Raw genomic sequence first — 27,726 nt, 5'->3', positions numbered from 1 at the left:
GTCAGTAAGGTGTATGACACTATTAGGAGGCACAATATTCTCAATCAGATACATTGGTGGGGCTTTTGTGGCCACCTCCCCATCTTCATTTGGTCATTCCTCCCAAGACACCTTTTTAGGTACAGAGATGGTGAAGTGCTGTCAGATAGTTTTGTGCAGGAGAACAGTGTTCCCCATGTCAGTGTTTTAAGTATCATCCTGTTTTTTAAAATTAACAGTCTATAATGTCTACAGTAAGGAGTTTGGTTCAGTATTTCTTATTTGTTGATGATTTTGTGGTCTTCTGCTCTTCCTCCAAGACTGCAGCAGCAAGCCTTCAGTTGCAACTTACTGTGAAAAGATTGAAGCAGGTTGCTACAAAGACTGGTTTTACATTTTCAGCAAGAAGTGTGTGTGGGTGTGTTCATTTTAATTGATCTTGTTATATTTTTAATTTACCTGAATTGTGTGTGTGGGATACCATTCTCCCTTTTAAAGACTCGGTGTGGTTTGGGGCCTCAATTTTTACTCTAAGCAGCTGGCCGCGGTGGCCGAGCTGTTCTAGGCCCTTCAGTCTGGAACCACGCGGCTGCTACGGTCACAGGTTCGAATCCTGCCTCGAGCATGGATGTGTGTGATGTCGTTAGGTTAGTTAGGTTTAAGTAGTTCTAAGTCTAGGAGACTGATGACCTCAGATGTAAAGTCCCATAGTGCTTAGAGCCATTTGAAACATTTTTTTTTTTTACTCTAAGCTGTTGTGGTTACCATACCTAAAGGACCTGAAGCCAAGGGTCCAGAATGCTCTGAACATGTTGTAGCTGTGCCCACTTTTAATGTTTTGTGGTTCCTGCATGGATGACGGGAGGGTGGTATAAAAGTTAGGTGGCCGGTTTCCTCTCACAACAACACAAATTGCACGAGCGGTTAAAATACACTTTATTACAGGAACCAATTGAGCACTTAACTTCAATTATGTCCAATCTGAAGTTCACATCTACATCTACATTTTCTCTCCACAAGCGGAGGGCACTTTACGTGCCACTGTCATTACCTCCTTTTTCTGTTCCAGTCGCGTATGGTTCGTGGGAAGAATGACTGTCTGAAAGCCTCCGTGCGCGCTCGAATCTCTCTTTTACATTCGTGATCTCCTTGGGAGGTATAAGTAGGGGGAAGCAATATATTCGATACCTCATCCAGAAACGCACCCTCTCGAAACCTGGCGAGCAAGCTACACCGCGATGCAGAGTGCCTCTCTTGCAGAGTCTGCCACTTGAGTTTGCTAAACATCTCCGTAGCGCTATCACGGTTACCAAATAACCCTGTGATGAAACGCGCCACCCCTCTTTGGATCTTCTCTATCTCCTCCGTCAACCCGCTCTGTGATTAACAGGAAACAATTAACATGTACTAATTCTTGAATCTTGTCCAAGTCTGTATCACAACTATATACAATGACTAACGTTCTCTCACAGCTAGCTAAGGTGCAAGGCGATGACTATCACTGTAGAAGACTAGAGTACAGTGCAGCATATTGTGGTGCAGTGCGAACTGAGTCCCGATGTGACATACTGAGGTATTGAGATTGTGACAGCTCAGTCAGCGGCAGAGGTCTATATGCACGCTACCCCAGGGGGCATTATCGGCACGTAGCCTGGGGGCATGTCTTTGTCTTCTCTTATCATAGGTGTGCTTAGTTCGGTGCCTGCTATACAATGTTTCCTGGTGCTGACCGGTGTGCTGGCGAAGGCATATGCCAGCACAGAACGTCTTGAAGTGTCTTAGTCACAGGTCTTAGGATGCAGATAGGGCTCCATTGCTTCAATTTTATAGGGTCTTTGTGTGATTGCACATGGCCTATGGGTGCACATTGTACAGGTCAGCAAGACCTTCTTACATGAAGGTCATTCACGCTGAACACCACTAGGCTGGTCGCAGGTGCTCACAGTACCAGCCCCATACCCTGTCCCTGTGCTGAGGCTAGTAAACTACCACACTTACCATTTGGTGTCAACACCTCTTGGTGTGCAAGTTCTTTGCTGCCCCCAATTCACGAGCATCCCGTACCGTTGCTTGTCCAGCTATGGAATTACTCTTTACCAATAGTCTATGGGCAACGAGGTTGTTTGGGATCCGTGCAAAGTGTGTGCTGCAGCCCGTGGTATGGGGCACATACAGACTCAGATCCAGGATTTTAACTTACTGCCACCCTGGTTATTGCAGAGGCCCTGAATAATTTTAAACTGAACTCTGGTTTATGTTTGTAACACAATATTTTCTGACATTTTAAAGAGCATCATGCCCATGTGTAGCTGTATTCAAGGATGGATGTAAATAGGAATATTCTGTTGGCTACTGTGTTGTTTTCCCTGATCATGTCCTCAAGATTTGTTTGTCTCTAGGCTTCATTGTCTTTGATATTGAATTATTTGTGATCTTGAGAGCTCTAGAGCAGATGAGGTGTGCCATGCCTACTAAAATCCTCATGTATTCTGCTCTCTGAATGCTCTTCTGTCTCTGTGATGCTTCTATCCATCCAATAAGGTAGTCCAGGACATACAGTACCTCCTTCTCTGCTTACAAAGGCTGGCAAAGAAGGTGTCTTTCTGCTGGGTGCCAGCGCGCATGGATATTGGTGGGGTTGAAAGGAAAGTTGTAGTAGGGAAGGAGACTTGTCATGATCCTGAGTGTGCCATCCACTGGTATGCTATCTGTTGTGAACTGACAAGGCAGCCAGTCCACAGTGACGGGTAGCCGAAAGAAAGGCACGCGTACACACACGCCGACTGGCGTGAAGTCTGGAACAGGATAAGTATTCAAAATATCCACGGGTATGCTGCCGGTCTATAGTATTCAACGGGCACAATATTTCGGCGATCAAACATGTCGCCATCATCAGCTTCACCTGATGATGGCGACATGTTTGATCGCCGAAATATTGTGCCCGTTGGACACTATAGACCGGCAGCATACCTGTGGATATTTTGATTATCAAATACGCCGGGAGAAACTCAAGAATCACAGGATAAGTATTGAATGCTAATAAGAAAAGTATGCAGCTCCTCGAATACTTAACTTTTATTTATCCTTGTTGTATACACCGTTCTTCTTGTTGAGACATTTCATACGATAACTATCAAACTATGTAAGGCTAATGGCGCCTTGCTAGGTCGTAGCCATGGACTTAGCTGAAGGCTATTCTAACTGTCTCTCGGCAAATGAGAGAAAGGCTTCGTCAGTGTAGTCGCTAGCAAAGTCGTTGTACAACTGGGGCGAGTGCTATTCCGTATCTCGAGACCTGCCTTGTGGTGGCGCCAGGTCTGCGATCACACAGTGGCGACACGCGGGTCCGACATGTACTAATGGACCGCGGCCGATTTAAGCTACCACCTAGCAAGTGTGGTGTCTGGCGGTGACACCACATTCCTGCCCCGCAAATCGGCGAACGGTCGTGTTATAAGGCTTCCGCCCGCTGTGGGGAGGACCCCATGTTGACGTATGCGATGAGGTGGGGAGCCTAACAATAGGCGAGGCTGTGCCACCCGCACCCAGCCATTCGGTCCGAGGGGAGCTAAGAAACGCCTGAAAACCTAGTCCAGGGTGCACGTCAGCATGCGGCGTATGCGCCCGTAAAGAGACAGGAGGGGCCGAAGTGTCGACCGCCATTGCATCGGGGTATCCGACGCGTGATGACGTCATGTGGTCCGGAGCGGGCAAGAGTTCCATGGCGGAGGACAGCTGGTCACGGGAAGCGATCGGCGGCGCGTGACCCAGGGAGGCGCTTGGCGGCTACAGCGAAGCGTCGAATGCGGGCGGCGCCGGCTGGAGGACCGGCGGCGGCGGCGGAAGCTGCGGCGGCGCGTCGCCATGGGGCAAAATGGAAGGCATCGTCGGTAATACCTGGAGATGAGGCGAGCCAGTAGATGGGTCCCCAGGGCGCTGACCGGACGACACCGTCGCTGAAAGCAGACGGGGAGCGGCAGAACCCGTGCGACGGCAGAGGCGCAGCTGATTGAGATGCCGACGCACCTCACCAGAGGCCCCCAAAACCAAATACATCGCGCGGCCGAGGCAGCAAAGAATGCGCCCTGCAAGCCAACGCCGTGAACCGCGATAGTTGCGATAGAATACAACGTCGCCTGGAGCAAAAGCAGGAGACTGCCGCTGCACAGGAACCGGATGCGGCGGATGCAGCAAAGACATCAAGGTTCGATGAGGACGACCGTGGAGCAACTCAGCCGGCGAGCGACCATCTCGGGGCTGAGAGCGATACGAAGACAAAAAGAGCAACAACGCGTCCTCCCGAGAATGCGACTCTTTCAACTTCAACATCTGTGACTTGAAAGTCTGGACCAATCGTTCAGCGGCACCGTTTGACTGAGGCGAAAACGGCGCGGATGTCAGATGTTGAATACCATTGGCCTGGCAGAATGACTGAAATTCTGCGGACATGAATTGCGGGCCATTGTCGGAAACAATAGTCTGCGGAAGACCTTCAATGCAAAAGATAGCAGACAACGCTTGGATGGTGGCAGATGACGTCGTGGAAGACATCCGGACAACAAAAGGAAAATTACTGAAGGCATCTACGAGAACCAACCATCGAGCATTCCAGAATGGACCAGCAAAATCGATGTGCAAGCGTTGCCAAGGGGAAGTGGCTTGTGGCCATGCAAAGACTTTCCGCGGTGGTGCGGATTGTTGTTCGGCACACGCCATGCAAGAAGAACACACATTCGTAATCGCAGCATCGATTCCGAACCAAGTACAGTGCTGACGAGCAAGTTGTTTCGTTCGCACGATACCCCAATGCCCTTGGTGAAGAAGCCGTAAAACAGAGGACTGTAACGAACGTGGGACCACGACTCTGGACTGATCATTATCAGAACGCAACAACAAAACACCACGTCAAACAAAAAGTCTCTCCTTGTGAGCAAAAAATCGGCGAACCAACGGATCCTCGATTCGAGACGTTGACAAAGGCCATTGTGTAGCAACAAAACGCAAAACGGTAGCAAGGACAGGGTCAGCAGCGGTGGCTGTAGCTACACGACGAAAATCAATCGGAAACGATTCGACCACGTCATCGGTTTCCGCATCAATGAACATGCAAGCAAGTTCGGAAGAATCGAATGCTTTATCCTCAGCAACAGGCAAATGGGACAACGCATCGGCGTTTCCGTGCTTAGCAGTGGACCGATACAAGATATCGTAGCAGTACTGCGAGAGGAAAATAGACCAGCGAATGAATTTCTGCGCTGTACGCGGAGGTACAGGTGTGTTCGGATGAAAAAGCGACGTCAAAGGTTTGTGGTCTGTGATGATGGTAAAATGACGACCATACAAGAAATCATGAAACTTAGTAACACCAAACGCGAGAGCCAAAGCTTCTTTCTCTATTTGCGAATAATTTCTTTGCGCAGACGAGAGCAATTTTGACGCAAAGGCAATAGGGCTATCATGCGAGCCAACTTTGTGCGCAAGCACAGCACCGATCCCGAAATCCGATGCGTCTACCATCAACAAAAGGGGTTTCTGGGGATCGAATGGCGTAAGGCAAGTATTAGAAAGCAACGCCGATTGCAACTGGCGAAAGGCGCGTTCGCATTCCGTCGTCCAGACGAACGGAACACCTGTATGGCGTAAGCGATGAAGCGGAGCTGAAAGGGAAGAGGCATTGCGCACATTCACTCACACCTTGTGATTCTAAATTGTGTAATGTTCTTGCGACCTTATCACGCAATGCGTAAGGAACATTGCGCGCTCTGAAAAATTTCGGTTGCGCGTGTACTTTCAGTTCCAAGTGTGCTTCATCGTTTTTAGTGCAACCTAAGCCCGGTGCAAAAATGTCTGCAAATTCTTCACACACACTAGAAACACTGTCTGTAGGCACAGTCTGATTCACTGATAGGACCTGATTTACGATAGACATGTTAAACAATTGAAATAAATCTAAACCAAACAAGTTCACTGCAGTAGAAGAACGAAGAACGTAAAATGACACAAGTTTTGTTTGTCCCTTGTATGTCGCAAGAAGAGTGCACTGTCCTAACACAGGGATCTGCTGTCCTGAATAACTTTTTAACTGAACATTTGCGGCACGCAACGGAGGTTTGCCCAGTTGTTTGTACGTGTCATGATTGAGCAAAGAAACTGCAGCTCCGGTATCGAGCTGGAATGGTATGACCTTGCCATTAAAGTCCAAATCTACAAAAAGTTTATTGTCCTGCTGACGACAAGAGCGACTGTTTTGTGCAATTGGAACAGACACTTGTACAGAATCACTTGCTAATTGACGTGATTTCCGGCGACGTCGACGCACACTTTTTGTGGGACTAACACAGTCACTGTTAGAGAAAGTGGCACTGGACGGGGTGGAATTAACTACATGAATGTCCATGGGCGAAGGTCCACGAGCCTGAGTGTCCTTGGTTCGATTCCGGCGTAAAGCAAAAGGCCTGGAATGATTATGATTGTCTGATCTGAACTTTTTCTAGCAAACACTTTGAACATGTCCTTTCCTATTGCAGAAAAAGCAAATAGCTTGGCGTGACGGGCAGTGTTCACGCGAATGTCTAGTAGCACACCGCGGGCATGATTTCACTGCATTTGTACGCTGGCGCGGCACACCTGGTTTAGAGCGTGGCGGCAGCTGGGCGGACGTGCGCGAGGGCAGTTGACCGGGCTGCGCAGCGCGCCCGGCGGGCCGGTTAATGTTACACACTGCTGGCGAAGTTTCAAAAGAGGCCTGAGCACAGTCAAGTGTGTCTTGTCTATCCAGTATGTCTATCACTTGTTGAAGGGAGGGATTAACTAGTTTCAAAATTTGCTCCCGTATGCGAACATCAGAAACGTTCTGTGCAATTGCATCACGTACCATTGTATCTGAATAAGGAAGTCCACAGTCACATTCAAATGCACAGTCCCTAGTAAGTCCTTGCAAAGTTGCAACCCACTCCCTATTAGTTTGACCGGCCGTACGTTTTGTACAAAAAAACGTATACCTTTTTGCAACGACATTGACTATTTCTTTGAAATAGGCATCTAAAGCAGACAAAATTTCGTCGTAGGACAGAGTTGCTACGTCGCGTCGGGGAAACAATTTCACTATCACACGGTAGGTGGACACACCTACACACGAAAGCAAAAACGGCTGCCGCTCATTACCTTGAATTCTGAGGCGGCGAGATGAAATCCAAACTGGCGTGACCATTCAGTCCAGGTCTCGTGGGTTTGGTCAAACTGGCGAAACTGCGGTGCAACTGCATGTTGTGGCGGTGGCAGCGATGAAGCGGCTGCTGCCGCATCGGTTTGAATGGCACGTTGACCCTGAACGAGCTGTCCAAGGGCATCCAATAACGCCTGCATCTGCTGATTCTGCAAGCGATAATATTCGGACAGTACATCGGGAGAATGTGGCGAAGCCATTACACAAGCAAATTAGTGCAAATGAGAAAGAACACGTTTCCCTCATCGCCAATGTTGTGGACTGACAAGGCAGCCAGTCCACAGTGACGGGTAGCCGAAAGAAAGGCACGCGTACACACACGCCGACTGGCGTGAAGTCTGGAACAGGATAAGTATTGAATGCTAATAAGAAAAGTATGCAGCTCCTCGAATACTTAACTTTTATTTATCCTTGTTGTATACATCGTTCTTCTTGTTGAGACATTTCATACGATAACTATCAAACTATGTAAGGCTAATGGCGCCTTGCTAGGTCGTAGCCATGGACTTAGCTGAAGGCTATTCTAACTGTCTCTCGGCAAATGAGAGAAAGGCTTCGTCAGTGTAGTTGCTAGCAAAGTCGGCATACAACTGGGGCGAGTGCTATTCCGTATCTCGAGACCTGCCTTGTGGTGGCGCTCGGTCTGCGATCACACAGTGGCGACACGCGGGTCCGACATGTACTAATGGACCGTGGCCGATTTAAGCTACCACCTAGCAAGTGTGGTGTCTGGCGGTGACACCACACTATCATTTCACTGTTGATGTACAGATCCATGTGTGAATGAGTAGAAGAGTGACTGGAAGTGAAAGACAATAAGCTGCATCTTGTAAAGTCCATGACACAGCTGTGTCTCCTTCCAGCTACCCAGGTGGGATTGGGTTCTCCATACTCATCTTTGCAAAGGCCACAACCCATGATGCATGGCTTCTTGCTCCAGCAAGAGGATCCTTCAATGTGCGGTGCTTGTGGCGTACTGATCACTGTATGCAACAGTTTACTAGACTGCGTTTTATTTTCAGATCAGAAGGCAGCAGATTTGCTGACAAGTCTGCCGTACATTTTAAGTGACATTAAAATATATGTGATTAAAGTTCTAAGGCTTTGTGATATGTCCAACTTTTTTCATAAGATCTTGGGGACATGTTCTTAATGTGTTAACTGAGTGAGCCCTCACCCAAGTTTTTTGTAAGTGGTGAGCCAGCCACATTTCCCGGTGCTGCTATTTCGGCTCTTCTCTGATATTTATTGTTCCACATTCAGTTTAAACACTGTTGAGGTATTTTACAGAAAGGCTCGCCCTTGTTTTTTGTAAGTGGTTAGCCGGTCACATATCATCATGCTGTTATTTTAGATCCTCTGTTTTCCTTAAGTTTTAATTCTAGATATAGCATCTTACACCCTTTCTCCATTGTCTTATGGCATGTGAGATGCAGTTATTGTGTGGGTCAATGCAAATGGGTGCAAGTGAGTGTCATTTTGTAGGTTTACTGCTGACAGTGTGACACCATTTTTAGCTCTTTTATCCCCGTTTGTTTCCTCTTAATATTTGTAATGGTGCTGATAACCTCACCGTTGAATGCCCATTAACTCAAAAACACACACACATACACACACACAATTTGTAGTAAATGCTTTTAGACATGGAAAACTTTAGCTTGACATGATGAGCCATCCCAAAAGTTACCCTATATGACATTATGGATTGAAAGTAAGCGAAGTCTGCTAACTTTTATATTTTTATATCATCTCTATTTCACAAAATCTGCATTACAAATAACGATTTGTTTAGGGACTTTATAACTTCTGTAGTATGTTGCTCTTGATTGAATTTGCAATCCCATGAATTTAACTCTGTCAGCCTCTTCTATGAGCTTGTCACCATATTTCAGACATATGCCGAGAGGAAAGATCTTACAAGTTCTAAACTGTGTTCAGTTTGTCTTTTCAAAGTTTGATGACAAAGAACTGGTTACGAACCATTTATTAATACCCACGAAAATTTCATTTACTGATCTAAACAAAGTTGTACTATGTTTGGCATTTATTGCAATGTTTGTATCACCTGCAAACTAAATTATCTTGGCCTCTGGTAAATGTTACTAATGAAAGGTCATTAACATACGCAAAAATATAGGAATATTAAGATGGAATCTTGTGGGGAACTACATGTAATTAGTTCCCAGTTAGATGAAGACTGATGGCTAAGCATGACTCTTTCCTGTTGACACTCTTTGTTTCCTGTCAAAGAGATATGATTTGAACAATTTTGTGACAGTTTCTATTACACCAAAAGATACAGTGACTTACACAGTCAGATGACATTGACAGATCACAGAATACACCACTAGCATGTAATTCAGTGCCTAACAAATTAAGCACAGTATTGGAACTCTTTACAGATCCAAACTGTAATTGACAATATGTTATTTGTAGTCAGCTTGTTAAAAGCCACTGTTATAATACCTTTATGAAAAATTTAAGAATGCTGGCAAAAGTGAAAGCGGGCAGAAGCTTGGTAGTATTTATTTCCTCACTTTGATAGAAGCGTAACTTCAACTGATCTGGAAATATTTCAGTGATACTGGTTAGACAAATAATTTAATATGTTATTAAACGCAGAAAACACTATTTAATTAACTGATATTTTATCATAACCACTTGTGTTTTTGATTTTGAAGATTTTCTGGTGGACATTGCGTCTGCCTGTGTAGTATGGGCCATATTCATATTAGTGATGTTATTTATGATGGCTAATGTGAGATATTTCATGACAGCATTTACTGACTGCGACAAGCCCATCTTTTCAGTGACAGTTATGAAATGCTTGTTAAAAAATATTGTGACACTATATACAGTTGGTACCAATACATGCATATCTGTTACCAATATATCATTTACTGTTAACACTATCTCCTCATCCTCACACCTGGTTCTACCAGTCTCATCATTTACTATATCCCATATTGTCTTTATTTTGTTACCAGGTGTAACTATCTTTTTTGTGTAATGCAGTAGCTGTGATATCTGTTTTACTATTATCAGTATTTTGTGGTATCCCTTGCAGTGAGCTATAACATTATCATTGTTGTCATCGTCATGGTGGTTGTTTGTCACTGACAGATAGTTTTCTTTTTGCGCTGCAAGGTAAATTTATTCTGTGAGTAATTCATGAATTTTTGTAGACAGTTGTGAACTAGGTTACTTTTGGGAGAAAATAGTTTTCACTTATGTAAGGGCTTATTATTATTGTGGTCTTCAGTCCTGAGACTGGTTTGATGCAGCTCTCCATGCTACTCTATCCTGTGCAAGCTTCTTCATCTCCCAGTACCTACTGCAGCCTACATCCTTCTGAATCTGCTTAGTGTATTCATCTCTTGGTCTCCCTCTATGATTTTTACCCTCCACGCTGCCCTCCAATACTAAATTGGTGATCCCTTGATGCCTCAGATCATGTCCCACCAACCGATCCCTTCTTCTGGTCAAACTTCTCTTCTCCCCAATCCTATTCAATACTTCCTCATTAGTTATGTGATCTACCCATCTAATCTTCAGCATTCTTCTGTGGCACCACATTTCGAAAGCTTCTATTCTCTTCTTGTCCAAACTATTTATCGTCCATGTTTCACTTCCATACATGGCTACATTCCATACAAATACTTTCAGAAATGACTTCCTGACACTTAAATCTATACTCGATGTTAACAAATTTCTCTTCTTCAGAAACGCTTTCCTTGCCATCACCAGTCTACATTTTATATCCTCTCTACTTCGACCATCATCAGTTATTTTGCTCCCCAAATAGCAAAACTACTGTACTACTTTAAGAGTCTCATTTCCTAATCTAATTCCCTCAGCATCACCCGACTTAATTCGACTTCATTCCATTATCCTCGTTTTGCTTTTGTTGATGTTCATCTTATATCCTCCTTTCAAGACGCTATCCATTCCATTCAACTGCTCTTCCAAGTCCTTTGCTGTCTCTGACAGAATTACAATGTCATCGGCGAACCTCAAAGTTTTTATTTCTTCTCCATGGATTTTAATACCTACTCCGAATTTTTCTTTTGTTTCCTTTACTGCTTGCTCAATATACAGATTGAATAACATCGGGGAGAGGCTACAACCCTGTCTTACTCCCTTCCCTACAACTGCTTCCCTTTCATGTCCCTCGACTCTTATAACTGCCATCTGGTTTCTGTACAAATTGTAAATAGCCTTTCGCTCCCTGTATTTTACCCCTGCCACCTTTAGAATTTGAAAGAGAGTATTCCAGTCAACATTGTCAAAAGCTTTCTCTAAGTCTACAAATGCTAGAAACATATGTTTGCCTTTCCTTAATCTTTCTTCTAAGATAAGTCGTAAGGTCAGTATTGCCTCACGTGTTTCAGTATTTCTACGGAATCCAAACTGATCTTCTCCGAGATCGGCTTCTACTAGTTTTTCCATTCGTCTGTAAAGAATTCGTGTTAGTATTTTGCAGCTGTGGCTTATTAAACTGATTGTTCGGTAATTTTCACATCTGTCAACACCCGCTTTCTTTGGGATTGGAATTATTATATTCTTCTTGAAGTCTGAGGGTATTTCGCCTGTTTCATACATCTTGCTCACCAAATGGTAGAGTATTGTCAGGACTGGCTCTCCCAAGGCCGTCAGTAGTTCCAATGGAATGTTGTCTACTCCTGGGGCCTTGTTTCGACTCAGGTCTTTCAGTGCTCTGTCAAACTCTTCACGCAGTATCGTATCTCCCATTTCATCTTCATCTACATCCTCTTCCATTTCCATAATATTGTCCTCAAGTACATCGCCCTTGTATAGTCCCTCTGTATACCCCTTCCACCTTTCTGCTTTCCCTTCTTTGCTTAGAACTGGGTTTCCATCTGAGCTCTTGATGTTCATACAAGTGGTTCTCTTATCTCCAAAGGTCTCTCTAATTTTCCTGTAGGTAGTATCTATCTTAGCCCTAGTGAGATAAGCCTCTACATCCTTACATTTGTCCTCTAGCCATCCCTGCTTAGCCATTTTGCACTTCCTGTCGATCTCATTTTTGATACGTTTGTATTCCATTTTGCCTGCTTCATTTACTGCATTTTTATATTTTCTCCTTTCATCAATTAAATTCAATATTTCTTCTGTTACCCAAGGATTTCTACTTGCCCTTGTCTTTTTACCTACTTGATCCTCTGCTGCCTTCACTACTTCATCCCTCAAAGCTACCCATTCTTCTTCTACTGTATTTCTTTCCCCTGTTCCTGTCAATTGTTCCCTTATGCTCTCCCTGAATCTCTGTACAACCTCTGGTTCTTTCAGTTTATCCAGGTCCCATCTCCGTAAGTTCCCACCTTTTTGCAGTTTCTTCAATTTTAATCTACAGGTCATAACCAATAGATTGTGGTCAGAGGCCACATCTGTCCCTGGAAATGTCTTACAATTTAAAACCTGGTTCCTAAATCTCTGTCTTACCATTATATAATCTATCTGATACCTTTTAGTATCTCCAGGGTTCTTCCATGATTCTTAAACCAAGTGTTAGCTATGATTAAGTTGTGCTCTGCGCAGAATTCTACCAGGCGGCTTCCTCTTTCATTTCTTAGCCCCAATCCATATTCACCTACTACGTTTCCTTCTCTCCCTTTTCCTACTACCGAATTCCAGTCACCCATGACTATTAAATTTTCGTCACCCTTCACTATCTGAATAATTTCTTTTATTTCATCATACATTTCTTCAATTTCTTCGTCATCTGCAGAGCTAGTTGGCACATATACTTGTACTACTGTAGTAGGTGTGGGCTTCGTGTCTATCTTGGCAACAATAATGCGTTCACTATGCTGTTTGTAGTAGCTTACCCGCATTCCTATTTTCCTATTCATTATTAAACCTAATCCTGCATTACCCCTATTTGATTTTGTGTTTATAACCCTGTAGTCACCTGACCAGAAGTCTTGTTCCTCCTGCCACCGAACTTCACTAATTCCCACTATATCTAACTTTAACCTATCCATTTTCCTTTTTAAATTTTCCAACCTACCTGCCCGATTAAGGGATCTGACATTCCACGCTCCGATCCGTAGAACGCCAGTTTTCTTTCTCCTGATGACATCCCCTTGAGTAGTCCCCGCCCGGAGATCCGAATGGGGGACTATTTTACCTCCGGAATATTTTACCCAAGAGGACGCCATCATCATTTAATCATACAGTAAAGCTGCATGCCCTCGGGAAAAATTACGGCCGTAGTTTCCCCTTGCTTTCAGCCTTCGCAGTACCAGCACAGCAAGGCCGTTTTGGTTATTGTTACAAGGCCAGATCAGTCAATCATCCAGACTGTTGCCATTGCAACTACTGAAAAGGCTGCTGCCCCTCTTCAGGAACCACACATTTGTCTGGCCTCTCAACAGATACCCCTCCGTTGTGGTTGATTTATTTTATTTTCTATTCATGTCATGAGGACTGTATACCTCAGTCCAGTTCACGTTTTCAAGGAGTTTCCTAAAATAACAAATTTTCTAGCATACAGACTTCTCTTCTGAAGACAGATCTAATAGCTTTTGTATCCTTATTAGTATTAAAACTGAATATAAGGGAATGAATGTCACAATCTGACAGGCCATGGGCAATTGCTTTTGTAATATAATTTCGTTAATTAGGCTCTTTTTCCATTTAGCTACCCTGGAAGGAAATGTGTGTGTGGGCAGAGGGGTAAAAATTGTAGACCAAGACCATGGCTTGACTACTGGAGCAGGCTCAAATGTATGAAAATTGCACTAATTATGCAGAGGTGAAGAGGCTCACACAGGATGGACTAGTGTGGAGATCTGCGTCAAACCAATAGTTGGACTGAAGACCGCAAAAGTTTGGAAATTTATAGAATTAAGTTGAGTGATAATGTTAACAAGAGCAATAAAGTCTTACTCGAAGAGTTTTAAAGGAAATCTATATTAAATTACCAGTAACCACTATTCTGTTATTTTTAACTTTTAAATAGGCCAATAGAGCTACACGGAGACTTATGAACAGATTAAAATTACCTGCAGATGCTCAGTATACACATACTGTTATAAAGGATACATTGGGAAATTCTACTTCTTTTGCAGATACTTCCATATGCTGATCAAAGCAGAGCTTATTATTCTGTATTCTTAAATTTAGAACAATTTCAGATGAATGTGGCAGCTTCTGCTTTCATCATTTCTGCTCTCCAGAAGTGAGATTCTAACCTAAATCCAATAACCTTTAACATACCTATGTCAGTGGTCACATTATCATGTCAGTGGTCACATTATCATGTCAGTGGTCACATTATCTTCAGAGAGGCAGATTGTGTCAGGTGGGTTTGATGACTCTAATTCATCAATGCAAATAAGTAGTTGATTAATTTTACTCTTCAGTGTTCAAACCTTTTTATGCAATTAGAATATCTGGCATTTCACACTGATTTCCTCCTCAAACAAAATGTTTGTTTCAGTCGTGGCTCCTCATAAAACTTGGTTTCTCTCTGTCCTCCCTTCCTTAAGAATGGTGCTGCTCTGAAACCTGTTATGACTAGTATCTTACCACTCGAGACAGTGCTTTCTTCTAGTTTCTGCTATTAGCCTGTACAGTGTATGCTTCCTTTTTGTGTTGAGGGAAACTGATTCTACATCTGCATCTGTATCTACATACATACATTGTCAGCTACTGTATGGTGTGTGGCGGAAGGTACCCTGTACCACTACTAGTCATTTCCTTTCCTGTTACAATCTCAAATTGAAGGAGGAAAAAATAACTGTCTGTATGCCTGCATATGAGCTCTAATTTCTCTTATCTTATCTTTGGGGTCCTTAAGTGAAATGTACGTTGGCGGCAGCAGGATCATCTGCAGTCAGCTTCAGATGCTGGTTCTCTAAATTTTCTGAATAGTGTTCCTTGAAAAGAATGTTGTCTTCCCTCCAGGGATTCCAATTTGAGTTCCTGAAACATCTTTGTAATACTTATGTGTTGCTCAGATCTATCGGTAACAAATCTAGCAGCCCACCTCTGAGTTGCTTCGATGTGTTCCTTTGATCTTACCTGGTGCAGACCCCAAACACTCAAGCAGTACTCAATAACATCTGGAGGACCTTTCTTTCATGTTATTTCACACAGAATTTATTTATAAGGCCACTGTTCTATTATAGGAAACGTTTCGTGTAATCTTAAATAGTGTGTAGAGAATCTGAAGTCAGCACTTGTCAAATTTTTAGGCATGTTCTTTAACGGTAGTGTACAATCCTTGTGAGTAATCACTTCAAATGTTTGTTCTGATCACAGGAGGCTGAATTGTGACAGTCAGTTTCTTTGTTACTACCGTCTGTCGAAGCTGATATATGAAAATCAATTTCCAAGCCATCAGATAACCAGCTCCTCCTTGGTATTCCATCCTTTATCACAGTGTGTTTGGTGGGCATCGCTCGACGCAACTGTTGATGTCAGCAAGCCATTGAAATGGTAACCAATAGAGGCAAATGTGCTACAACTAATATCAATGAGTTCATTAATAGAAGCTTTTAATGATAAGTATAAATATGAACATGGGAGACGTTGAAAAAATCAGCCAACCAGTTGCAAATTAAGGTTTATTGGAATTCTTGACCTTGGTTTTGATACTTACAAAATTATGTTCTTCAGGAGTTATAATGGACCCTGATAATTACATTAGTGATTACAAAAATATTTTAAACAAAAAAGAAGTAACAGTAGCAGACAAAAATTTGTAAGATAAATGTACTCACTTGTTACATCACATCCTGATAAAGTACATAGAATAAGACTAGACAGCTCTTGTCGTATAGGACATTCATCTGAAGAACAAAAAATCACAAGACATAGCTTAAGACTGTAGCAACATAGCATTTCAAGCTTGAAGATTAAATGTCGAATGTAGTAGTCCATTGACACAAGACTCTTATCGGAGTAAAAATTGATTTGTATACAGGGTGTCCCATTTATCATGACCACCCTAAATAACTGTTTGTCCAGATGCAAATTACAAAATGTTTCAAGCAAATGTTCTTTAGCCATCAGGGGGACATCAATCAGCATGATTGCCTTCGTTGTAGCTTTGTTTTTTACAAACATATGAAGAGTGGTATGACTTTTTTAAATGGCATCCTGTATTTCTTATTCAGTAATTCATTTCCTCTCCTAAAGACCTATTCAAAAATATATCACAGTGTACCATTCACTGAAACACAACATTATTAATTACATAACAAAACACTGACATTGACACTCCCAGCACTTAGTGCAGGTACTTGGGATAATGGGACACATCCACAGGCTCACGTTGACAGACGACAACTGTAAACATAAGTAGAATGCACACCCGTCAACCATTGTCTTTTGAAGAGTTGTATAAGTAGAATGTACACAAACGAAGAGAAGGTAGAAATGCTACTCATCTATGGGGAAAGTAAGTTAGCGGAACAGTAATTGCAATACTATTTTCTTATGTCCTGGTACATTTAGTACAGTAGTTTAGTCCTTTTAAATACTGTTGTGTAGAGTAGGCATACAGTAAAGGCTGTGTGAAATGCTACGCAGGCAGTGGAACTGTACAGAGAGCGATATCCTGACAAGAACCCACCTTCCCGACTGATGTTTTCTTGTCTTGCTGAAACGCTTCAGGAAACGGGAGGTTTCAACCCACGACAACTCAATCATCATAGCACTTGCAGAGACAAAGCTGCCGAAGTTACTGTCCTCGCTTCCGTTGCTGTGAATCCAACTGTGAGCACATGACAGCTTGAACATGAGATTGGCATTCATAAAACCAGTGTACATCGTATTCTTACACATCACCAGTTTCATCCTTACTATGTACACCTACATCAAGAATTGCATGGGAATGATTTCCAGAATCGTGTACAAATGGCTCTGAGCACTATGGGACTTAGCTTCAGAGGTTATCAGTCCCCTAGAACTTAGAACTACTTAAACCTAACTAACCTAAGGACAGCACACACATCCATGCTTGAGGCAGGATTTGAACCTGCGACTGTAGCGGTCGCGCGGTTCCAGACTGTAGTGCCTAGAACCGCACGGCCACCCCGGCCGGCCAATCGTGTACAGTTCTGTCAGTGCGCACAGTAGCAAATCCTCGCTAACCCAAACTTCTCCAATGTTCTATTTACTGATGAAAGTTGCTTCTCAAACAAAGGACAGTTGAATACAAGGAACATGCATTATTGGCCCAGTGACAACCCACGATTGCTTAGACAGGTGGAACATCAGTGTCGATGGAGAGTTAACGTCTGGGGTGGGATGCTTGGTACTATAATTATTGGCCCTTATTTCATCAATGATAGTCTTAACAGCACAGCGTATGCCAACTTCCTCAGACGAATTCTTCCTCCTCTTCTGGGTGAAGTGTCTCTGAACCAGACTGCTTATGTGGTATCAACACGATGGATGTCCAGCACATAATGCCTTGTGTGCACGTCGTGTTCTGAACTGAAAGTACCGTGCCAGATGGATTGATCGAGCAGGAACAGTTACTTGGCCTGCTAGGTCTCCTGATTGAAATCCTCTGGACTTTTTTCTGTGGTGATGCATTAAAAATGTTGTCGATCGCAATATTCCAACAACTCCAGAGGACATGCAGGGTTGTATCATGCTTGCTTGTAATTATCCTCAACAGGCAACACTGGAGGCAGTAAATAATTCTTTCATTCAACGAGTGCACCAGTGTATCGGTGTCCAGGGTCACCACTTTTGAGCATCTTTGAATGTTCTACTCCTGGGCAGTGGTACAGGAGAGTCAAAGTCAATTTTGTGTTATGTTTTTACTTGGTTTTCATTTGTTTTCTGACAACTCCAACAAGTGGACGAGTTTGTGATCCTGGGCTCAAAGTCAATGTTGTGTTATGTAATTAATAATGTTGTGTTTCGCTGAGTGATACACGGTGATACGTTTTTGAATAGGTCTTTAGGAGAGGAAATGAATTACTGAATAAAAAATACAGGGTGCCATTTAAAAAAGTCATACTGTTACAAAAGGGCGGAGAGGAGGGAATATTAACTAAAATTTATTAAACCCTTATTGCTGAAATGGAGAAACTTCTGGGTAGCTCCAAAGAAGTTTACAAATATTAGATGAAGTACAACAGCCAACAAATTCCAGGTTCAAACACATTACAAGAAAACTGTGTGGAAAAATTCATGATTGTCTGTCTATCTGTCCCATAACTTGAACTGAACTTTAGACTGTTGTAATGTCCCTTTGTCTCTACATGTGGATGCTTGCTGTCTCACTGCTTGTAATCAAGCATCACGCCATTGTAATGTCTCCGAGTCTCTAGAGATTGAAACCTCTGTCTCATGTCTTGTAATCTTGCCAGTTGCTGTTCTGCTATTTGTGAGGCTCTGGATGCAGTAGTGTGCTGCCCCTTATATTGTAGTGGGTGACATGGTGTTGGTCCCTCTCTGAGGCTCTAAATGTGGAAGCTGTGGCATGCAGCATTGGTAGACGTGTGTTCATTTCATTGATGCTCTCTTGTCTGTAATATTATTTACGTTTCTTGGACCATGGACACATCTGGCCAATTGCTGTATGTTTCCTTTGAGGCCTTTTGGTATAAGCAGTGTCTGTAAAGATGCAAGAAACAGTTAGTTGCAAAACTAAGTGGAAGGCAGCCGTATTTCGTTACCTTGTATGTACTCCTGTAGTCGTGATGTAATGTGTGAGTGGTAAAGTTGGTGTGGCTTCGCTTGGACTCACACATGGCTCCTCCAGTTACGTGATGTGAAGGTGTGCACATCTCCGTGTGTGCTTTGTGTATGTTGCCATTTGTGCATGGCGGTATAGTGATGTACATAATGAGCAGTGAACAACATTTGTATTCCTTTCGGAATGGTGTTTTGGAACATATAAACAAAAGTTAATCATTTGTTATTACCATACATGTAATATTGCGGCAGCATGAGATTAGTAGGGACTCATGCAATCTGCAGAATGCTGGCTTGCGATATCAGTTGAGGCAAAGCTGCGAATGTCTCTATGGAATCTTCTCAACATTAGTCGTGCTGTGTATTCATTTATAAGGAAACATCTCACTGTAGCTGCTGCTATTCCGATGGACGTTGTTTGGACTTTTAGTCAACAGGGCTTTTTAGTTGAAAGCTGTCTAAAGTGTTCCCAAACGTGAGAAGTTCACATATGCTGTGTCGACTGTATTGTCACTAAAAAGTATGTATCTTTTGTCCACCTAATAGGTGTATCATGTGTCCATTCATTTCCACATTCCCTCTCTCACTAACCATCTGTCCCCTATCTGTCCATCCATCTCCTCCTTCCCTCTCTTTATTTGTCCACCTCCAGCTCCGTCCTCCCTGTCCCTCTTCTTCTCCCTGCTATATCCATCTCGTACTATCCCTTCTAGCTGTCCATCAGCTTCTCCTCCTTTCTGTCTGTCACCTCCTCCCCCCTCTCTGTCTGTCTCTCTCTTCCTCCCCCCTTTCTCACTGTCCATCTCACTCTGCTCTGCAGTGCCCATTCACACATGCGGCCCCTGCAAGATGCCAATACTAACTGCACAACACTCCTGTCTGGCTGGGCAGCATCCTTGTCAAGAGTTGAATACACTTTTTTTGCCTGTATCTATCCTCCTATGAGAGCTAGGAGGTTCTAATCCACACAGTGCTCATTCCAATATAGCAAGCAGTATGTGTACCAGATTTAGTTGAAATTGAACCAGTGGTGTAGGGGGAGATACACCTATACATGTGTACTGCCTGTTTTTTATATGTAGGGATAAGGAAGATAGTAGACATATTTGAGCTTCATGAACGATTTTTGGCTACACTAACTGAGTGCTTAATCGCTGGAGGAGGACAGATTGTTCATTTTTAATAAGTACAGTTTGGAAATGGTAAATCTACATAATAGCCCTCGTCCTGTTAGAAATTTGACAGTACATTTGTTAAATTTCTGTTAAATTCTTGTCCATTGGAAATGGGCAATATAGGGCTCTTTTGTGCAGTTAGTAATATTTCAAGGCCCCCAAAATCAATCTTATGTAATCCAAAATGTTCATCCTTCTCTGTCTGTTTCTGCAACAGTTCATGCATAGACAGCCACAAAGGGCTAGAATAGGCCTGGACAGTATACTAGAAATATGTGAAAATATATTGTATATATTGTATATAAATATAATGTATATATATGAAAATATACTGTATATAGTGTGTATGTAATTGTGCAGTAAAATCTTCCAGGTAGTGAAAATCAAGGTAATTGAATTTTTTTTATTTACATATGAGTAGTTCAGTATATTAAATAAGTTATCGTTTATTACTTCCCTTTGTCTGACGCAATATATACTGCATTTTTACTTTTTTGTACTCCACAAACAAAGTAGGTATCACAGTACTTCAAACCTACAGCCTGTGTATTTTTCAGCACAATACATTTTTTTAAAAAATATATGAAGAAAATGACAGAATGCTTGGATCATTCCCTTGTTGACATTTGTGTCCTGAAGGGGAATCATCAAATAAACTAAAATAATTTTCTTCTGAATCAGTTTTGTCACTAAGCCGTGCTATCTTAGTAAGCATTTCACTGTCATTGTCAGATTTGTATGAACTATCAATCACATCTCTTGTTGAAATATTAAAATTTAGTGTTGCATTTACTGACAAAGATAGGCTAAGACTGTAACTTTCAGAATCTGTGGAGGAATCGCCACTTTTGTTGGCATTGAATTATTCATGCTCACCATTGCTCTTTGTATCTCTGTGATCTTTTCCTCAGTAGAATAACCATGAATGTGAAAAAGCTACTGACATATTGGGTGGAAGAGCCAGTGTACACTTACACTCATCAACAACATGCATGAACCACAATGCTGACATGGCTGTACTTGTCATTAGTGCTCAGGGAACGGGAACGAGGATTGAGTTAACTTGTTAGCTGCTCAAGTAAAACCCTGTGGCCACACTAAGCTTATCAACAGCACACAGGGGAATGAAGGAGCCCGATGAGTTAACTCATCGAAAGCAGTTGAAGGTTTAAAATAGATTCGTAAAAATTTCTCGATGTTTTGAGCTTCAGTATGAATATGCAGGTATAAAGAAAATTAGCAGTAGTACTTCCTTCTGGGCAAAGCTTGTTATAAATACTAAAATTTCTCAATACGGCTATCTGAAGTAGTAAAGATAGCCAGTCTTGCTTGCAATATGAAGGCAAAGCTCGCCATCTATAGCGTTGTCGACAGGACCGATTGCAGACCTTTGGTAAATGGAGTGTCTGAATCACAGGCTGAGAGGGTTACATGGCCCTGTTGGCTGCAGATTCCATGAATTGTACCATTGGGTAATGGGGTACTGAGTTCTACTTTATAGGTCAGTGGTCTATTACACATGGGAGACAACCTACATGGATATAAAGGGCTGTGTGGAGTGGACTGGGTGGCTTTTTAGGTTAGAGGGTATCAGGAAACAACAAAAAGTACTTCAGTTTCAAAGTGTGCCAGTCAAACACAGGACAAGGGGTGACCTAGGAACCGTAGTTACATCTACATCTGCTTCATACTTCGCAAGCCACCTAATGATGTGTGGTGGAGGAGGGGTAGTTTTGTACCACTAACTTATCCCCCGTACCCTGTTCGTCATGAATGGTGCATGGGAAGAATGATTGTTGGTAAGCCTCTGTACTGGCTATAACTTCCCATCATGGCCAGTACACGAAATGTATGTGTAAGGAAGTAATATGCCATTCGACCATTCCCGGAAAGTGCTCTCTCGAAATTTCAATAGTAAAACTCTAAGTGATGCATAACATCTCTCTTGTAACGTCTGCCAATGGAGTTTGTTGAGCATCTTGGTAACTCTCTTGTGCAGACTAAATGATCCCTTGACAAAACGTGCCACTCTTCATTGAATCTTCTCTTTCTTTCTCTTTTCTATCAGTCCTACCTAGTAAGGATCCCATATTGATGAACAGTACTCAAGAACTGGTTGAGCAAGAACCTTACAAGCCACTTCCTTCAGGGATGAGCTGCAGTTCCCTAAAATTCTTCCTATGAATCAAGTCTGGCATCTGTTTTTCCTACTATTTGTTTTTGCAATATATAGTTACTCCTAGATATTTTATGGCAGATACTGTTTCCAGCAGTTTCTAATACATAGTGTAGCTGTACAATAGTGGCTTTCTTTTCCTGTGTATGCATAATATGTTACATTTATTTATGTTCATGGTCAACTGCTAGAACCTGCACCATTCATCAATCCTCTGCATGTCATTCTGCGCAAATCGATACTGTCTTCTCATGTCGCTGTTTTGTTATAAATAACTGCATCATCTGCAAACAGCCTTAAAAAGTGTCTGACATTTTCTACTTGATCATTTACATACATTTTTAACAATAGCTGTCCTGTCATACTCCATTGGGGTACTCTGGAAATTACCTACACGCCTGTTGATTTTGTTCCGTTAAGAGCAATTTTTGAGTTCTGTCAGCAAGGAAGTCTTGAATCCAGTCGCAAATCTGGTCTGATACTCAATAAGCTCATATTTTTTCACTAAACGGCAGTACGAGAAGGTGTCAAATGTCTTCCTGAAGTCAAGGAACATGGCATCTACCAAAGCCCTGTGTCCAAAACACTATGAATCTCATGGAGGAACAGAGCGGGCTGAGTTTCACAAGATCTCTGTTTGTGCAATCCATATTGATTTTTATAGAGAAGATTTATGTTTTCCAAAAATGTCATAATTCTTGAGCATCAAACATGTTCCACAATTCTACAACAGATTGACATCAATAATGTAGGTCTAAAATTGCATCTGTCATACGGCCGTTCTTGAAAATGGAAACGACCTCTGCTTTTTTCAGTCACTAAATACTTCATTGCTCCAGTAGTCTATGATAAACTGCTACTAGAAGAGGAGCAAGTTCTTTCACGTAATCTTTGTAGAATCTTTTAGGTATCTCATCTGGTCCTAATGCCTCTCCCCTACTAAGCAATTGTAGTTCTTTTCTGTTCCTTGGTCGCTTATCTCAGTATCTGCCATTTCGACCTTTGTACTATGGCTAAAGGAGGGACTGTGTTACGATCTTTGTGGTGAAACAATTTCGAATGACTGAATTGAGTATTTTAGCCATCTCTCATTACCTTCTCTTTCAGTGCTAGTATGGTCGCTGACCAAATGAACAGATTTTGAACTGCTTACTGATTTTACATAAGACCAAAACCTCATAGGGTTTTTACTCAAATCAGTTGACAAAATTTTACTTTTCATTGAACACTTCTCTCATGCCTCTCCTTATGCTCATTTTCGCTTTGTTCAGCTTTTGTTTGTCCGCTAGATTTTGACTTTTCTTGAATAAGAGATGAAGCTGTCTTTGTTCACGGAACATTTTTCTAGCATGGAGGGTCTTTCCCATCCCTTAAGATCTTGCTTGGAACATACTTGTCTAAGGTATACTGAACACTGCTCTTTAATTTTTTCCATTTCTGCTCCACAGCTTCATCATCATCTCTGAATATTTTACGCTGACTACTCAGATAATAGCAAACATAGCTGCCTGCATTTCTGAACATTCTTTGTAAAACACATAGTCATAGTTATCATAGTAGTAAATTGTTGTATATGTGTTGGGAAAGAACCAGAGCTCCAATCACTGATAGAAAGCACTGAAGTTCAGATCATAGATACTGAAAACTAGCTAAAATTGTAGATAAGTTTAGGTGAAATTTTTACAAATGATGTAACAGTGTGTGGAAAATATAGAACACAGCTGGTGTTGGTATGTTAGTTGCTGTCAGAAATAGTTTTTGCAGAAGGCTTTTGGAACATATACTTTGTTAGAACATTATGAATTATCTTGCAGAAAAAGATAAATTGACACAGTCAGCATGGATTCAGAAGATATCATTCTTGTGAAGTAGGTAATTCCTGTGTGTTAGTATGGATAGAGGTTACAATTGACAACTGGAATTAATTAATAACTGGTTCCTGTTACCGACTCCATGACTCAGATGATACAATTACTGAAAGGCTCAACGAAAACTTCAGTACCCCACTCATGTGGTTATAGTTGGTGGTGACTTCAATTTACCCTCAATATATTGGCAAAAATTATATGTTCGAAGCCAGTGGTATATAAAACATCATCAGAAATTGTACTAAGCGCTTTCCCCAAAAATTATTTTGTAGCATTTAGTTCAGGGGCCCACTTGAAGTGTAAATGGTTATGAAAATGTACTTGACCTCTTAGCAGAAAATAATCCTGAGAAAATAGGGTGCTTAATGATGGATTCAAGGATTAGTGGCCAAAAGGTCATTGTAACAAGATTGAATACCGTAACATCCAAGCCTGCCAAATATAAGCACAAAATATATCTACTTAAGGAAAGCAGATAAAAATTTACTCATCAACTTCCTAAGAGTCAGTTTACATTCCCTCTGAACTAGCCATGCAAGTGCAGACCAGATGTGGCTCAAATTCAGAGAAATAATATTGTCAGCCATTGAGAGATTTATACCAAATAAATTAATACGAGACAGAAATGATCCCCCATGGTGCACAGAACATATCAGAATACTTTTGCGTAAGTCACAAAAAATGCATGGCAAATTTAAAAGAACACAAAACCCGCAAGAGTGGCGAAGTTTTACAGAGATTTCAATGTGAGATGCTTTTAATAGTTTTCACAAAGAAACTCTCTCTTGGAATCCGACAGAAAATCCAGAGAGATTCTGGTCATATGCAAAGTACACCAGTGGCAATACACAATCAATATCTTCACTGTGTGATAGCAATGGTAATGTTACCAGTGACAGTGCCATTAAAGCGGAGTTACTAAAAAGCATTTTCCGAAATTCCTCCACCAAAGAAAATGAAGTAAATATTCCAGAATTCAAATCAAGAAGTGCAGCAAACATAAATAACTTAAAAGTAGATATCCTGAGTGTTGTGAAGGAACTTAAATCAGCTAACAAAGTCAAGTCTCTTGGTCGAGGATGCATGCCAATTAGGTCCCGTTCAAAGTATGCTGATGTGATAGGTTCATAATTATAAATCATATACAACTGCTTGCTCGACAAAAGAAAGATACACTACTCAAGAAAGGAAATGGGAGTAATCCAATGAATTACAGACCCATACCACTGACATCGATTTGCAGTAGGCTTTTGGAACATATATTGTGTTTAAACATTATGAACTACCTTGCAGAAAAAGATTAATTGACACAATCACGTGGATTCAGCGAAGGAACTTCAATCAGTTAATAAAGGCAAGTCTTTTGGTCGAGGATGCATGCCAGTTAGGTCCCGTTTGAAATATGTTGATATAATAGGTTCATATTTAGCTATCATATACAACTGCTTGCTCGACAAAAGAAAGGTACACCAATAGTCAAGAAAGGAAATAGGAGTAATCCAATGAATTAGACCCATACCACTGACATCAATTTGCTGTAGGCTTTTGGAACACATACTATGTTTAAACATTATGAATTACCTTGCCGAAAAAGATTGACACAATCACATGGATTCAGAAGATATCATTCTTGTGGAAAACAATTAGTTATTTTTTTCTTATGAAGTAATGAGTGTTATTGACAGGGGATCTCAAATTGATTCCATATTTCTAGATTTCCAGAAGGCTATTGACGCAATTCCTCACAGCCAACTTCTAATCAAATTGTGTACTAGATTTACAATTTCCTGTCAGGAAGGTCACAGTTCATAGTAGCTGATGAAGAGTAATGGAGAAAACCAGAAGTGATATCTGGCATTTCCCAAGGAAGTTTTATAGGCATAGGCCCTCTGCTGTTCCTACTCAATGTAAATGATTTACAAGACGATCTTAGCAGCCATCCTAGATTGTTTGCAGAATAATCAGAAGATGAAAATCAATTGGAAAATGATTTCTACTGAATACCTTTAAAGGTACGACGAGTTCAAAAATATTCAAAGAATGGCAGCTCATTTTGTATTATTGCAAAATAGGAGGGACGGTGTCACGGATGTGATACAGGGGTTTCCATGCAAACATTAAAACAAACGCATTCTTTGTTGTGGCGAGATCTTTTCAAGAAATTGCAGTCTCCAACTTTCTACTCCCCGAATGCGAAAATATTTTTTTGATGCCCACCTAAGTCGGGAGAAATGATCAATGTAATAAAATAAGTGTTTATTTTTCCTGTGTGCAGTTTGAGTGGAACAGAAGAGAAATAATGTGAAAGTGATTTGACGAAACTCTGCCAGGCACATAAGTGTGAATTGCAGAGTAATGCTGTAGATGTAGATAATTGTATGTGAATAACTTAATGAGATGAGACATATGTATTAGTAAGTTTTAGTTTCAAAGTTATACCTACCTGCTATGCAAGTTATTCAAGTCCATTGATATATAACTTTAATATTATGTTTAGTTGCATTTTGTAACATTTCTTGGGTAAGAAAGTTGTTTCATAACAGAATTCTGTGACACATACTAGAATAACATAACCATTTTGTTAATATACTATTATACTGTAAATGTACTATCATTTTATACACAGATGAACAACTGAATCCATTATCTCTTCCGTACACTTGAATTTCAAAGATTTTATGTACACCATCTGTCTAAAAGTATGTTAGATTTTGCTTAGTGTCTCTCTCTCTCTCTCTCTCTCTCTCTCACACACACACACACACACACACACACACACACACACACACACACACAAGTGTGCACTCCTCTTGCAGTTATTAAAGTAATTTTGGGGAGAGGGAAGTGGGATTTGCACAGTAGGGGTATTTTGCAGGAGTAGATGTAATTCAGTTATACCCATGGGTACATGGAATCAAGGCTCGGAGATCTTTGTGAAAGGAGAGCCATCAAGAAATGACAAATTTTACAGTTAGGGTGGGGGAGGGGCAGTTTCATTGTCTAAGTGGCATGATATAAGTAAATGGCAGATCATAAGTTAAAATGAAATAATGTTATATTTAAATAATGTTAAAACTCTGAAGCTTTCTACGCCTTTTCGAGGTCGTGCCTGAACTACCTCATTTATGACACTGCCAAATTCACTTTAGTTTTTGTTCTTTATTGCTGATTATTTTCTTTTCTAATTTTGAAAAGCGTGAAGAGACTAATCCTGCCCCATAACAGGGTATGAGTAAGACTCCCGTGGCACCAGAAGGGAATCAGCCATCCCTATGGCCATGTGTCAGTTCTGCTGTCACAGATGCACAAATTGTGGGTGTAGGCTGCCAGCCCTGGGAAAAGGGGATAGAACTTGTTCCCCCACATTGCTTCTTCCCTCTTGTGGTCCGAGTTCTTGTTTCTCTACACTTGAGGCCGAATACAACATTAAGGTGTCTACTTTTATTACAACCACAACTAATAGTCAATAAACACTGTATTGTTAAAGCGAACTATTGGTGTTCCGAATATAAAATTCCTTATACATACTGTCAGTGTAGACTCTAGAAAAGGGGAGTACTCTGGAATCTTTTATTATTCTGCAAAGATTACTTATATGGAGAGGTTACTGTTTCTTCT

At 41.5% G+C, this 27,726-nt stretch overlaps 1 protein-coding gene across 6 annotated transcripts in view; it reads left to right on the top strand.

Annotated features, from left to right (window-relative positions):
• The window catches only part of LOC124790131 (tRNA pseudouridine synthase-like 1), a 221,931-nt gene that overhangs the window by 55,952 nt on the left and 138,253 nt on the right, over window positions 1–27,726 (top strand). The window contains exon 8 of one of the 6 annotated variants that reach the window (XM_047257710.1): window positions 15,494–15,523. The exons of the other annotated variants lie outside the window; for them this stretch is intronic. Within the exon in view, the coding sequence (XP_047113666.1) occupies window positions 15,494–15,508 (15 nt within the window). The 3' untranslated portion in view covers window positions 15,509–15,523. Of the gene's footprint in view, window positions 1–15,493; window positions 15,524–27,726 lie in introns of those variants that run through there. 6 annotated transcript variants of the gene reach the window in all.

The sequence above is a fragment of the Schistocerca piceifrons genome, chromosome 3 (assembly GCF_021461385.2).
Source record: "Schistocerca piceifrons isolate TAMUIC-IGC-003096 chromosome 3, iqSchPice1.1, whole genome shotgun sequence".
NCBI classification, from domain to species: domain Eukaryota; kingdom Metazoa; phylum Arthropoda; class Insecta; order Orthoptera; family Acrididae; genus Schistocerca; species Schistocerca piceifrons.
This window is presented reverse-complemented; position numbering and strand designations above follow the sequence as displayed.